Source organism: Macaca thibetana, chromosome 13, assembly GCF_024542745.1.
Source record: "Macaca thibetana thibetana isolate TM-01 chromosome 13, ASM2454274v1, whole genome shotgun sequence".
Lineage (NCBI taxonomy): Eukaryota > Metazoa > Chordata > Mammalia > Primates > Cercopithecidae > Macaca > Macaca thibetana.
In genome coordinates, this window is record NC_065590.1 from 37650081 (window position 1) to 37664202 (window position 14122).

Consider the following 14122-nt stretch of genomic DNA (forward strand, 5'->3'; position numbering starts at 1 on the left):
TGCCAACTATGAAAAACATCATTTATCCCTTGCATATGCACCCGTTAAAAATACTAGCTATGGAAAGTTTAACAAATACTTTTGCTAGAGCAGTTAAAGAATTAAGGTTAGGCTCTTTTATTTCATGTTTTGAGAGTCGTTTATTATTACCTAAGTGTTAGTGAAAGAGATTTTGAGAATCGTGTCTGATATGACTGATGTCCTCTAAAATTGGTGTTCAACTTGGCTATTGCCAGTAAAAATAATTGTATTCTTACCTTTCTTACTGAAATTTACAACCGACTTTATCCCTGGAAGAAAGAACACTTTTTTTTTTTTTTAAAGGGAAGTACCATTGTAAGAGAATTGAAAACTCTCTCGGAGACTTCTTATTTGCAGCCTTTTGCCCGAAGGAACTGAACAGGAGGTGGATTGTACTCGTTAGTGTATATATTTCCTGTATTTATGCTCATTTCAGCTTCTGAAAATGAGGACCAGGTTTAAATTTAGAGTAGATTTAAAAAAACCCGCATAAAAACAGAAACACCTATAAATAGCTTCCTGAAATTATTAGAGTAGAGCTGACTTCAGAATCAGACTTTTGCAGCGTCTGCTTAGAATGGCTTTGCATTTACTTTGGAGCTGCGAAGTAGTGAATTTGCAAACTGGTCAATCTCCAGTGTGCTTCCTTTGCTAGTTAACTGTTCCTGAATGACGGGGTGTGTCCTCATCAAGTACTCGACATTCTGGTTGCAGGTCATTTCATCATGGTCCAGGAAAAAAAAACGTACTTATTGAAAAAAAAAAAAAAAAATCAGCGCCAGGCGTGGTGGCTCCCGCCTATAATCCCAGCACTTTGGTAGGCCGAGGCAGGCGGATCACCTGAGGTCAGGAGTTCAAGACTAGCCTGGCCAACATGGTGAAACTCCATCTCTATTAAAAATACAAAATTAGCTGGGCGTGGTGGTGCGCGCCTGTAATCCCAGCTCCTCAGGACGCTGAGGCAGGAGTGTTGCTTGAACCCAGGAGGTGGAGGTTGCAGTGAGCCAAGATCGAGATCGCACCATTGCACTCCATCCTGGACAAAAAAGAGCGAAACCTCGTCTCAAAAATAATAAATAAAAATCAACAAATAACTCAGATATGGAAATCAGGTTCAGATAAGGGAGATACCTTTAGGGTGGAGACTAAATGTTGGGAGTTTTCACATAGTCTGTGTCTCCATTCCACAGAATTTTACTGCTGAGGAAACAGGTATTGAAGAAATAAAAAGTGAGTATTTGAGGCATTTCTGAGGTCCTGCTTTTATTAAGTCATACCACAGTTTTGCGTGATTCTAGGGATAGGGTTCAGAATTTATTTTCTCTCTAATGTAAATTCTGAAAGATAAGAAGATGAGTGTCGTTATTTTCCTCCCACATCTTAATCATTGAACTAAAATTCCTGAGCAGAGAAATGGAGTGAAAATTAGAATAGATGGGAAAATCTGGAAGCTTACCTTCTGATTACTTGCTATCTAGTTAAGTTTTTCTTTTTCTTTCTTTTTTTTTTGGGAGACGGGTCTCACTCTGTCGCCCAGGCTGGAGTGGCTTACTGCAGCCTCTGTCTCCCAGGTTCAGCCTCCCGAGTAGCTGGGATTACAGGGGTGTACCACCACACCTGGCTAATTTTTGCATTTTTGGTAGAGGTGGGGTTTCACCATGTTGACCAGGCTGGTCTCCTGACTTCAGGTAATCCACCTGCCTTGGCCTCCCAAAGTGCTGGGATTATAGGAGTGAGCCACCTTACCCGGCCCTAGTTAAATTTTCCTAAAAGATTATTTTATTTCAACGTTGTACAATGTTGAAGCAGAAGAATGACAAATGAAGATTCTGATATGCTTTTTTCAATCAGATACACTGTTGAAACTGATATAATAATGTTTACCAGCTTGTTTTGGGTTGTTAATAAGTGTTAGGAAAAAAGATCCTATGGTCTGGTAAATTTAGGAAGCAACATATTAAATCGCGTGATAATGTTTTGTTTTGTTTTTTGATTGGAGTTCTTAGAATCTTTAATGTATTATTAATAATAAGCATTGAGAATCTCCCAGAGAAGAATAGTGTCTATTTTCCAAATTTATTTTATCTTCCTTTTTCTCGTTAGTTTGAAGTATACTTTGTCCTTTTTATTTGTATTATTTTTGGTTTTGCTGAGTGTCAAGTCACTTAAGCTATCCCTAGCTTTTAACAGACTCTGCTATTGTTTTTATAAATGTGGGGTTATACCCCTCTGATCCGATGGTGTATATAAAATGGAATTTTTGGGCTGGGCACTGTGGCACATGCCTGCAATCCCAGCACTTTGGGAGGCTGAGGTGGGTGGATCACTTGAGGTCAGGAGTTTGAGACCAGCCTGACCAAGATGGTGAAACCCATCTCTACTAAAAATATTAAAAAATTAGCTGAGCGTGGTGGTGCACGCCTGTAATCCTAGTTACTCTGGAGGCTGAGGCAGGAGAATCGCTTGAACCCAGGAGGCGGAGGTTGCAGTGAGCTGAGATCTTGCCGTTCTACTCCAGCCTGGGTGACAAGAGTGAGACTCTGTCTCAAAAATAAATAAATAAATAAATAAATAAATAAAAATAAATAAAATGGAATGTTTGCAAATGAGATCCTTTTTAAAAGCAGTAAAGGAACTTGCAATTTTAAAGTATCCTAAAATGAATTTTTCAAAAGGTTTTTGTAATTATACTGTCTAATGGCTTTGGGGATAATTGAGGAATGCTGAGATTGGCTGCTAGGATTGATCATAAAACCGGTACTATTAACATATCCTTACATACCATACTGGATATGAAGAAGTTGTGAGAGAAAATAATTGCTTAATAAACATTTCTTCAATTGTCCCCTGGAAATGGAGATTAATAGGTTCTGGTAATGAGCAGTAGAAGGCGGGAAAGGGTTTTGTAACACAAGTTTGGGAAATTCTGCTCTTGGAGATTCACAATTAGCGAGATTAAAGGTTCTAGAAAGTTCTAAATATATACCTAACTTTATTTAACCAGGTAGTTCTTAAACCTTTAATTATGAAACCTTTCTTTACTTCATTCCTTTTTAGCATCCGGTGAAATAGTGTTCTGTTTCTGTGGTTTGGGAATTTTTTGACTGTATATTTCAGGTGCCTAGAAAGTGTTAGAAGATACTTGCAGGTATTTGAAATGATGGCTTTATACTTGGCACTCTGCCCTTTACAGAGATGACTAAAATAAGAGAGTTGCCTTCAAGGAATTGCTGCCTGATCAGAGGAAAGAATGCACATGCAACAGCTTCAGGTGAAAATACACAGTCATTGTTCATTGCCATGTCGTAGACCACAAGTAGAATGAGTAGAAATTTAGGGACTGGAGAACTCTGGGCTTTGGGTATCTGCATTAGGTCAGGAATGTTCTGGGTGATGGGGCAGGACTTTTACTTTGAGGAATAGGGCCAGCTTGTAGAGAATTAGTATACTGTGAGAGGTAATCATTGATGGCATATGTTACCCGTCAGTGAATGGAGGCGGAAATAGTTTGAGAACTACTACCAGAAGGGTTGAAGGAGAAAATAGAAGTGCCAGGAAAACAGACCAAAGAACAGTGGTTAAAGGCAAAAGAGTTCCAAAGTAGTATATTGCCTTGGACAGAGTCTGTAAAAATAGAAAAACATCATTCATATGTAATACTGCAGAGAAGTTAATTGGATATGGTTATGAAGAAATTATTAGATAAATTGCATATGTCAAGGCAGAAGGGTCTCAGTTTGTGTTCAGGAAGAGGGCTGCAAGTAATACGAAAAAGAAGAGGATTTTGGGATTGAAGTCCTCTGGGAGTGTTGAGAAGTTGAATTCTAGAGCTGTGGTTCCTGACCTACAAGCCCTGAAGTTGTTAAAGGGTGTTCATTGCTTATTAATATGCTTATAACTTTGTCTGTAAGTTGAATAAAAATTGTTCTAGATCATTGAATAATAAACATTTAACCCATTGTTGTGAAGGAGCCTCAGAATATTTTGATGTTAACAAAAGAGTTCTGTATTTACAAAGTTGGAGAAACACTCATCAAGAGTTATGAGTAAGGCCCGGAGCAGGGGTCACACCTGTAATACCAACACTTTGGGAGGCTGAAGTGGGCGAATCACTTGAGGTCAGGAGTTTGAGACCAGCCTGGCCAACATAGCGAAATCCCATCTCTACTAAAAATATAAAAATAGCCAAGTGTCATGGTACGCACTTGTAATCCCAGCTACTTGGGAGGCTGAGGGAGGAGAATTGCTTGAACCTGGGAGGTGGAGGTTGCAGTGAGCTGAGATCATGCCACTGTACCCCAGCCTGGGTGACAGAGTGAGACTATGTCTCAATTAAAAAAAAAAAAAAAGTTATAAGTAGCCAGTGCTTTGGCTCACACCTATAATCCCAGACACTCAGGAAGCTGAGGCAGGAGGATAACTTGAGGCTAGGAGTTCAAGATCAGCCTGGGCAACATAGTGAGATCCCATCTCTATAAAAAAAAAATAAATAAATAAAATAAATTAGCCAGGTGTGGTGGTGCATACCTGTAGTCCAGTCTACTTAGAAGCCTGAAGTGGGAGAATTGAGCCCAGGAGTTTGAGGTTGCAGTGAGCTATGATTGTGCTGCTGCACTCTAGCCTGGGTACTGGGTGACAGAGCAGGGCTGTTTTTTTTTTTTTTTAAAGTTACAAGTAGGGGAGAGGCTAGCTCCAGAGAGTAGTATGTGTAATATATCTCTCTTGAGGTTACAAGGAAGGATGAGAAGTATTTAATATATGTGTTGTTAAACTGTTGAAAAGAAGATGGGTGAGGGGCAGTGACTCTCCCTTGTAAACTCACTACTTGGGGAGGCTGAGGTAGGAAGATCACTTGAGGCTTGGAGTTTGATACCAGCCTGGACAGCATAGTAAGACCTTGTCTCTATATTTTAAAAACAAAAAAAGAAAATGAAGACTTTAATTCTGGCTGGGCACAGTGGCTCACGCCTGTAATCCCAGCACTTTGGAAGGCCGAGGTGAGCAGATCACCTGAGGTAAGGAGTTCGAGACCAGCCTGGCCAACATGGTGAAACCTGGTCTCTGCTAAAAGTACAAAAATTAGCCAGGCATGGTAACGCATGCCTGTAATCCCAGCTGCTGTTCGAGAGGCCGAGGTGGGAGAATTGCTTGAACTCGGGAGGTGGAGGTTGCAGTGAGCTCACATAGCGCCACTGCACTCCAGCCTGGGTGACAGAACGAGACTCTGTCTCAAAAAAAAAAAAAAAAAAAAAAAATTCTATAAAGTAAGAATCTACCAAAAATGAAAAAGAAGCTGGGAGGAGAAAATGAGGATTTGAGAGTAGTATGTAGCTTAGACTCTAAAATAATATCTAGGAGAAGTTTGAAAGTTAAGCAAGTGATGAGTTAATAGGATTGGTCAGCAGTTCGGAGAGCCCATCCGAAAGTGGACTGAAATGGATAGATGAGTTCTGCGTGGCTGTCATAGTTCAATGTAGAGATGCTCAGAGACCAGGAGTCAGCACAGTGGACCCAGAGGGTTTGACTTGGCAGAATGATGAAAAATTGTCGTCTGGTGTGAATGGTCAGAGAATAGAGAGAGACGGAATATTTGAAGATTGTGAGCAGGAAGTGCATGCTTTTTTTTTCCTCAAGAAGGATGATGACATAGGTAGACTGTGAGGGAGTGTATAATTAGAGGTGTCAGGACTTAAACTAGTGATTTGAGCTCCAGAATGTTAAATGTGCAAGAGATGTGTCATGGAGCCCCTTCTAGTGGCAATAATTACAATAAAGTAGGGGAGACATGAACCGATTAAAAAAACACACAAATAATTGAAAGTCTTTTTTTTTTTTTTTTTTTTTTTTTTGAGACGGAGTCTCGCTCTGTCGCCCAGGCTGGAGTGCAGTGGCGCGATCTCGGCTCACTGCAAGCTCCGCCTCCCGGGTTCACGCCATTCTCCTGCCTCAGCCTCCCGAGTAGCTGGGACTACAGGCGCCCACAACTGCGCCCGGCTAATTTTTGTATTTTTAGTAGAGACGGGGTTTCACCGTGGTCTCGATCTCCTGACCTTGTGATCCGCCCGCCTCGGCCTCCCAAAGTGCTGGGATTACAGGCGTGAGCCACCGCGCCCGGCGAAAGTCTTAATTGTTTCACTTCATATGTTATTTTTGTATGTGCGATTTATTTTACTTTTAAATTTTTTATTTTTTTGAGATAGGGTCTCACTGTGTTGCCCAGCCTGGAGTGCAGTGGTACGATCTCAGCACACTGCACCCTCTGCCCTACCTCCCGGGCTCAAGTGATTCTCCTGCCTCTGCCTCCTGAGTAGCTGGGACAGGCGTGCGTCACCTATGCCTGGCTAATTTTTGTATTTTTATAATAGAGACGGGGTTTCACCATGTTGGCCAGGCTGGTCTCGATCTCCTGACCTCAAGTGATCCACCTGCCTCGGCCTCCCAAAGTGCTGGGATTGTAGGCATGAGCCACTGCGCTCAGCCTTTATGTATGCTTTTAGGATTGTAGAAAATGTATCTTGGCTGGGTGCAGTGGCTCATGCCTGTAATCCCAGCACTTTGGGAGGCCGAAACAAGAGGATCACTTGAGTCCAGGAATTTGAGACCAGCCTGGGCAATATAGTGACACCACATCTCTACAAGAAATAAAAAAATAGCTGGGCGTGGTAGCTCACACCCGTAATCTTAGCTACTCCAGAGGCTGAGGCAGGAGAATTGCTTGAACCTGGGAGACAGAGGTTGCAGTGAGCTGAGATCACATCACTGTACCCCAGCCTGGGCGACAAGAGCAAAACTCCATCTCAAAAATTGGAAAAAAAATAAATAAATAAATAAACAAATAAATAACAGGCACACTGTGGTCCCAGCTACTTGGGAGGCTGAGATGAGAGGATCACTTGAGTCCAGGAGGTGGTAGTTTTAATGAGCTGGGATTGTGCCACTGTACTCCAGCCTGGGTGACAGAGCAGAGCCCCTGGTGAAAAGAAAATAAAGTATCTCAAATAATACTTAATTTTAAAGAAATCTTAAATGTAGAATGTGATTCCATAATTATAATATTGACTAGTTCACTGCAACCTTGAACCCCTGGGATCAAGTGATTCTCCCACCTCAGCCTTCCAAGTAGCTGAGACTACAGGCATGCACCACCATGCCTAAGTTTTTATTTTTTGTAGAGACAGGGTCTCCCTGTATTGCCCAGGCTGATCTCAAACTCCTGCCCTCAAGTGATCCTCCCGCCTTGGCCTCTGAAAGTGCTGGGATTACAGGTGTCTGCTACTGTACCCGGCCTGTAGAAAAATTTATAGCTGAAGGACTGGGACTGTGTGTATGGAATTAACAGCTGTCTCTGAGAAAGGGGATGGAACCTGTATGGAGACAGAAAGGAGAGATTTTTACAATTAATTCTGTAGCATCTGTATAGTTTTAATCTTTATTTATTATTTCAAATTTTAATAGAGACAGAGTCTTGCTATGTTGCCCTGGCTGGTTTCGAACTCCTGAGCTCAAGTAATCCTCCTGCCTCTCTTCCCAAAGTGTTGGGATTACAGGCGTGAGCCACCGCTCCTGGCCTAGTTTGAATCTTTAATGATGATGATGAATTAATTTGTGACTAGCATTATAAGAACAATAAAACAAATTTAGAATTTAAGTGACATTGTAGGTGGATTTAGGATTCAGAAGTTTTAAGTTTAGAGAATGAATTTGAACACTTATCACTGATAAGTTACAATGTTTAGGGTCCCAAAATATTGAAGCTGTCAAATGATAAAATATATAAAAATAATATTTCCTATTCATAAGGACATAAATGCAACCAGGCATAGGAATTTTAATAATTTGACTAGTCAGTTGTGTTTAGTTTTCTTTTCAATAAGGTTTAACAGTCTTTATTTGCAGCTACATTGCTTTCAACCAGGTGTGTCTAGTCTGTGATCCAGATTGCTTCTGAAATTTTGTTAGCAAGGTACTCATAAATGCTTTTTTGTCATTGAATTTAAGTTGCCATTTTCTGAGAATGATGCCTGTAGGTTCAAGCATCTCCTTCAGTTAGGGAGTTATTTTATTCCAAGTATATTCCATTAGTAAGAAAGCTTACACTTGTGAAGTACATGCTGATTTGGGGGTGCTTATACAGCTACTATGCTGTATACATCTATGCTTATACAGCTACTGTGTGTGCTCTTAGAGCAATTACCGAAGAGTGGTGGAAAGTTGATTTTAGGCTTTTGCCATTACCTTACTTAAGAACTGTTTATTGGGATGTTAGGCTGGGTGCAGTGGCTCACGCCTGTAATCCTAGCACTTTGGGAGGCTGAGGCGGGTGGATCCCCTGAGGTCAGGAGTTCGAGACCAGCCTAGCCAACATGGCAAAACCCCATCTCTACTAAAAATACAAAAATTAGCCGGGCATGGTGGCAGCATCTGTAATCCCAGTTACTTGGGAGGCTGAGGCAGGAGAATTGCTAGAACCTGGGAGGCAGAGGTTGCAGTGAGCCGAGATGGCGCCAGCCTTGGCGACAGAGCGAGACTCTGTTTCAGAAAAAAAAAAAAAGAGCTGTTTATTGGGAGTTTTGATAAGACAAGTCAAAGACCTGAAAATAGAGGTCAAACTAACGATTTCTGCTCTAACAAGCATCATTGTGAGTTGTGAATGCCTCCCTTGTGAACATGCCCTGCGTGCCTGATGAATTGCTGCCAATATTGTCTTCGGCACCCCAAGATTATAGTTAACCCAGTAGCCCCACAGGTGGAATGCCTTGGGCTAGCAGTGCTGTCAAGGGACAGGGCTATGAAACTGACAGGTTTAACTTCTTAGCTCCCATTTTCCTCATCAGGTATGTCTGAGGCTAATCCCCTTCCTTCTTGTAGCTCTATTTTTTTTTTTTTGAGATGGAGTCTTGCTCTTTTGCTCAGGCTGGAGTGCAATGGCACAGTCTAGGTGCACTGCAACCTCTGCCTCCCAGGTTCAAGCTGTTCTCCTGCCTCAGCCTACCGAGTAGCTGAGACTACAGGCATGTGCCACCACAGCCGGCTTTTTTAAAAAATTTTTTTTTATTTTTAGTAGAGACAGGGTTTCAGCATGTTGGTCAGGTTGGTCTTGAACTCCTGACCTCGTGATCCACCTGCCTCGGCCTCCCAAAGTGTTGGGATTACAGTTGTGAGCCACAGCACTCAGCCAAAATGTTCTTCGGCTCTCAAGATTCATATAGTGAGCCATTATAAACCAAGGAGATTGAAGTTAGAAGTATTATCAAAGTTGAATGCTGTTGTTGAGTTACATTATTAAAAACAGTGAATTTAATATTGCATTAAGTTTTTTTTTTTGAGACAGAGTCTTGCTCTGTTGCCCAGGCTAGAGTGCAGTGGCACAATCTCAGCTCACCGCAACCTCTGCCTTCCAGGTTCAAGCAATTCTCCTGCCTCAGCCTCCTCAGTAGCTGGGATTACAGGCACCTGCCATCATGCCCAGCTAATTTTGGTATTTTTGTAGAGATGGAGTTTGAGCATGTTGCACAGGCTGGTCTTGAATTCTTGACCTCGTGTGATCCACTTGCCTTGGCCTCCCAAGGTGTTGGGATTACAGGCATGAGCCACCCAGCCCTGCTGCATTAATCTTTTAAAAAAAGTAGAGTCTATAAGTTGTCTTAAAAACAGTTTTATATCATTAGCATTTAAATGGTTTTAACAAATTAATATACATATTTAATCTGTAAATCGTTTACCATCACACTTTCATTTTTACCATCCGGCTTACATTTTTACTTTAACTATCAGACTTAGATTTCTTAAAAAAGAGAGAGTTTAGGAGTGAGTTTTTCTGGATGTACTGCATTATTAGAATTTGTCAGCTCTGGACAGACTGCAAACAATCCTTGACAGGCTTGTGTTTTCAAATCAGCTAGATTGTATCCTTCTTTAAAGGACTCTAGCTGATGCAGTCACAGTGGTGGGACTAGTTCAGATTCAGTTTTTTCCACACTTTTTTTTGAGACGAGTCTCACTCTGTCTCCCAGGCTGGAGTGCAGTGGCGCGATCTCGGCTCACTACAACTCTGCCTCCTGGATTCAAGCGATTCTCCCGGTCTCAGCTTCCCAAGTAGCTGGGAGTACAGGCGCATGCCACCATGCCCAGCCAATATTTGTATTTTTAGTAGTAATGATGGGTTTCGCCATGTTGGCCAGGCTGGTCTTGATTTCCTGGCCTCAGGTGATGCGCCTGCCTTAGCTTCCCAAAGTTGGGATTACAGGTGTGAGCCACTGCACCCAGCCCACATTTGTATTTAAGTATTGTTTTAGGAAAGATTTGTGTTCTGTGTATTGTCTTTTAATTGCCTGGTTAAAATACTTAACTGATAGTTATCTGTAGGTGTTTAATCTTTCTCAAATATCAGTGACCCATGGGTGAAGAGTGCAAAGTTTGATTTACAAATGGGTTATTGGCTTATTCATATTACAGATACTTTATGAAGGAACAGAAGTAACAACAAAAACCAGAGACTCATTCTTCTGAATTAAATGGGTGGAGTTGGTCTTGAGACTCTTCTACTGTCCTCTTGTGTTTATATCATGAGTAGCCATTGAAAGTTTGAAGCTACACATGGCTGTGCCGCTACCACTCTTACTTTAGAAATATCCTTAAGCAGCATGTTGTTTATCCTTATCTTAATTGCTGTGCTTTGAGGTTGGGAATGCTATTTGTGGGTATCTCTGGGATATCAGTTAACTCATTTTCTACTTTTGAATTAGGTAAGATAGATGTTCTACCCTCCCCTACAGGGTGGTCGTGCTGTGAAAGTAAGATGACTGTACATTACAGGAAAGCTTAAAAAATATAAATGTAAGATGTGTGTGTATTTTTTTTTTTTAATCTGAATGAAATACAGGATTTCTGTAAGTGTTTGGCCTGGAACTACTTCTTTGGGGAGAGTTGAAACCGTTGTTTCAGGTGATTTTGGATTTTAATGTGTGAGTTTCTCTTTTTTAGGGCATAATAGTTTATTTGAGAAAATTGCACTGTATTGATCATGGTGATCAGCATATATGTTATGGCTTTCCTGTTGGGTATCAACAATGCACTATTTTTATATGCTGAAATGTTTCAATAGAATCACACTATAGAAGTAAATATCTCTTTTCAGATGGAAATGAATACTAGTTATTTGGGAGTTCTGTCTCACAGAATTAATTTAAACATCTTATGAATCAGAATTACAGTGAAATGTAGTTAAGAAAAAGGGAAGTTTTAAAATAAGCAGCTTGAACTTGTATTTTAAAATATTTTAGTCTTCAGTTTTGATACATTAAAGCTGTGTCCGCTCTGGCCAAAGCATAGCCATGGAAAACCTCAGATAATGCCCATGCTGCCATTCCTAAAATGTGGATTTCCCTTACCTGTGTTCTGTTACTTCTTTGCTTGTCTGGTTCAGTTCACATTGTATTACTCCTTTTATTTCTAGTTTTGTTTTTCCACATGATTGCTCTTTTTCTGTGAATTTTCTAGAGTTGTTACCTGGTTGTCATTTGCTAATATGATAAACAAGTAATTCAAGCAGTTTTCTTTTAACATAGTTATATATTTGGTCAGTTTTTACTATTTTACATAATTATTTAAGGGGTGAGTATTTTTCACATCATTTATTCTTTTTTTTTTTTTTTTTTTGAGACGGAGTCTCGCTCTGTTGCCCAGGCTGGAGTGCAGTGACGCGATCTCGGCTCACTGCAAGCTCCGCCTCCCAGGTTCACGCCATTCTCCTGCCTCCGCCTCCTGAGTAGCTGGGACTACAGGCGCCCGCCACCATGCCCGGCTAATTTCTTTGTATTTTTTTAGTAGAGACGGGGTTTCACCATGTTAGCCAGGGTGGTCTCGATCTCCTGACCTCATGATCTGCCCGCCTTGGCCTCCCAAAGTGCTGGGATTACAGGCTTGAGCAACCGCGCCCGGCCCCATCATTTATTCTTAAATGTCACTGATAGCATGGTTATTGGAAGTAAGCAAAATTAATCTCATTGGTATAGATTTTAGGGCCTGTATGTTGCTTAAATTACTTCAGAAATTTTTTTCTTGAAACGAAATGCTCTGTATATAGGACATAAACTATAAATTTGTTAATTGGTTTTTAAAAAAATTAAATTTCACTCGACAAAAATGGCAGTCTTGGAAAATAAGGAGCCAGCTTTATAAGCTTCTTTGAAAAAATTGTAAACGTGTATTTTGACATGTTTACTTTAGTTTTTTATACTTACAAGAAATTCTCCCTTGAAAAAGTTCCATTGCCTTTATTTTTTTTTTTTATTTTTTTTTGTGACGGAGTCTCGCTCTGTCACCCAGGCTGGAGTGCAGTGGCCGGATCTCAGCTCACTGCAAGCTCTGACTCCCGGGTTTATGCCATTCTCCTGCCTCAGCCTCCCGAGTAGCTGGGACTACAGGCGCCTGCCACCTCGCCCGGCTAGTTGTTTTGTATTTTTTAGTAGAGACGGGGTTTCACCGTATTAGCCAGGATGGTCTCGATCTCCTGACCTCGTGATCCGCCCGTCTTGGCCTCCCAAAGTGCTGGGATTACAGGCTTGAGCCACCGCGCCCGGCCGTTCCATTGACTTTAAACGGTTTGAAATGTTGTTTGAAAGACAGAATCTGACGTCACATTTTTTCATATACTTGACATAATTATGCTAATTTTGATTTTTAAATCAGAATTTTTCATTAAATATTTGTTTATTTGCAGGTATATTTGCTTACTTAAACTACCATGTTCCTCGAACGAGACGAGAAATCTTGGAGACCCTAATCAAAGGCCTTCAGAGACTGGAGTACAGAGGATATGATTCTGCTGGTACTTTTAAAAAAATACTATGGATTTTGCATGATTATTTAAATAGAGATTATTTTCATTATTATTATTAGGAGACTAGACTATTAAAATCTGTTTTGTTTTGAGTAAATGTAAATTGGAAGAATTTTTGTCTTTTAATCATATTTAAAGGATTTATTTATGTAGTCTCTACAGTGTTACCATTTATGTGGAGTATTGCTTATGATGATCTTCTATTAAGAATATTATTGTAAAAGCATCATATGGGGCATTATTGTGGTAAAACAAAGTTCATGAAGGTCTTACTCTGTAAATTCTTTTTTCTTTCTTGTAACTTTAATTTTTCTCCATTGTTTTCATGTTTTGGCATATAAACTTGCCTCAGATTCTTTTTTCTTATTTTTCTTATTTATTTTTGAGGTAGGGTCTCACCCTGGCACCCAAGCTGGAATGTAGTGGTACGGTCATAGCTCACTGCAGTCTCGAACTCTGGGCTCAGGCAATCCTCCCTCCCCAGCCTCCTAAGTAGCTAGGACTATAGCTGTGCGCCACCATGCCCAGCTAATTTTTAAGAAGCTTTTATAGAGATGAGAGTCTCACTATGTTACCTGGGCTGGTCTCAAGCTCTTGGCCTCAAGTGATCCTTCTGCCTTGGCCTTTCAAAGTGCTGGAATTACAGGCAAACCACTGATTCCAGCCTCTTCTATCTTAAATAAGTGACACATAAACATAACTTTCTGGTAACTTTATATTCTACCCTAGCTCCTTCCCTCAATTGTGTCAGAGGTTCCTAAGACCATCCGCAAATCTGATGATTCCCTAGGAGGACTCACAGGACTCAGCATTTGTTTGTAATCATGGCTATGTTTCTTTTTTTTTTTTTTTTTTTTTTTTTTTTTTGAGACGGAGTCTCGCTCTGTCGCCCAGGCTGGAGTGCAGTGGCGCGATCTCGGCTCACTGCAAGCTCCGCCTCCCGGGTTCATGCCATTCTCCTGCCTCAGCCTCCTAAGTAGCTGGGACTACAGGCGCCCGCCACCGTGCCCGGCTAATTTTTTGTATTTTTAGTAGAGACGGGGTTTCACCGTGGTCTCGATCTCCTGACCTTGTGATCCGCCCGCCTCGGCCTCCCAAAGTGCTGGGATTACAGGCGTGAGCCACCGCGCCCGGCCTGGCTATGTTTCATTATAGCAAAAGAATACAAAGCACAATCAGCTAAGGGAGAAGGTGCATGAAGTGAAGTCTTGAGAAAGCTAGGCACAAGTTGCTCACCAGTGGATCAGTGCCTCAGGTTTT

At 41.1% G+C, this 14122-nt stretch overlaps 3 protein-coding genes across 8 annotated transcripts in view; 2 read left to right on the plus strand and 1 right to left on the minus strand.

Moving 5' to 3' along the window:
* Window positions 1-14122, minus strand: part of SNRNP27 (small nuclear ribonucleoprotein U4/U6.U5 subunit 27) — a 716203-nt gene that overhangs the window by 529082 nt on the left and 172999 nt on the right. The gene's annotated exons all lie outside the window — the stretch shown is intronic.
* CNRIP1 (cannabinoid receptor interacting protein 1) overlaps window positions 1-14122 on the plus strand; it is a 1091934-nt gene that overhangs the window by 32770 nt on the left and 1045042 nt on the right. The gene's annotated exons all lie outside the window — the stretch shown is intronic.
* The window catches only part of GFPT1 (glutamine--fructose-6-phosphate transaminase 1), a 67712-nt gene that overhangs the window by 925 nt on the left and 52665 nt on the right, over window positions 1-14122 (plus strand). For 2 of the 6 annotated variants that reach the window (XM_050754416.1, XM_050754417.1), the window contains exons 2-3: window positions 3215-3292; window positions 12743-12850. In XM_050754416.1, coding sequence (XP_050610373.1) covers window positions 3215-3292; window positions 12743-12850 — 186 coding nt within the window. Of the gene's footprint in view, window positions 1-1211; window positions 1252-3214; window positions 3293-12742; window positions 12851-14122 lie in introns of all 6 variants that reach the window. The other 4 variants (XM_050754418.1, XM_050754419.1, XM_050754420.1 and 1 more) reach the window with 3 other exon arrangements.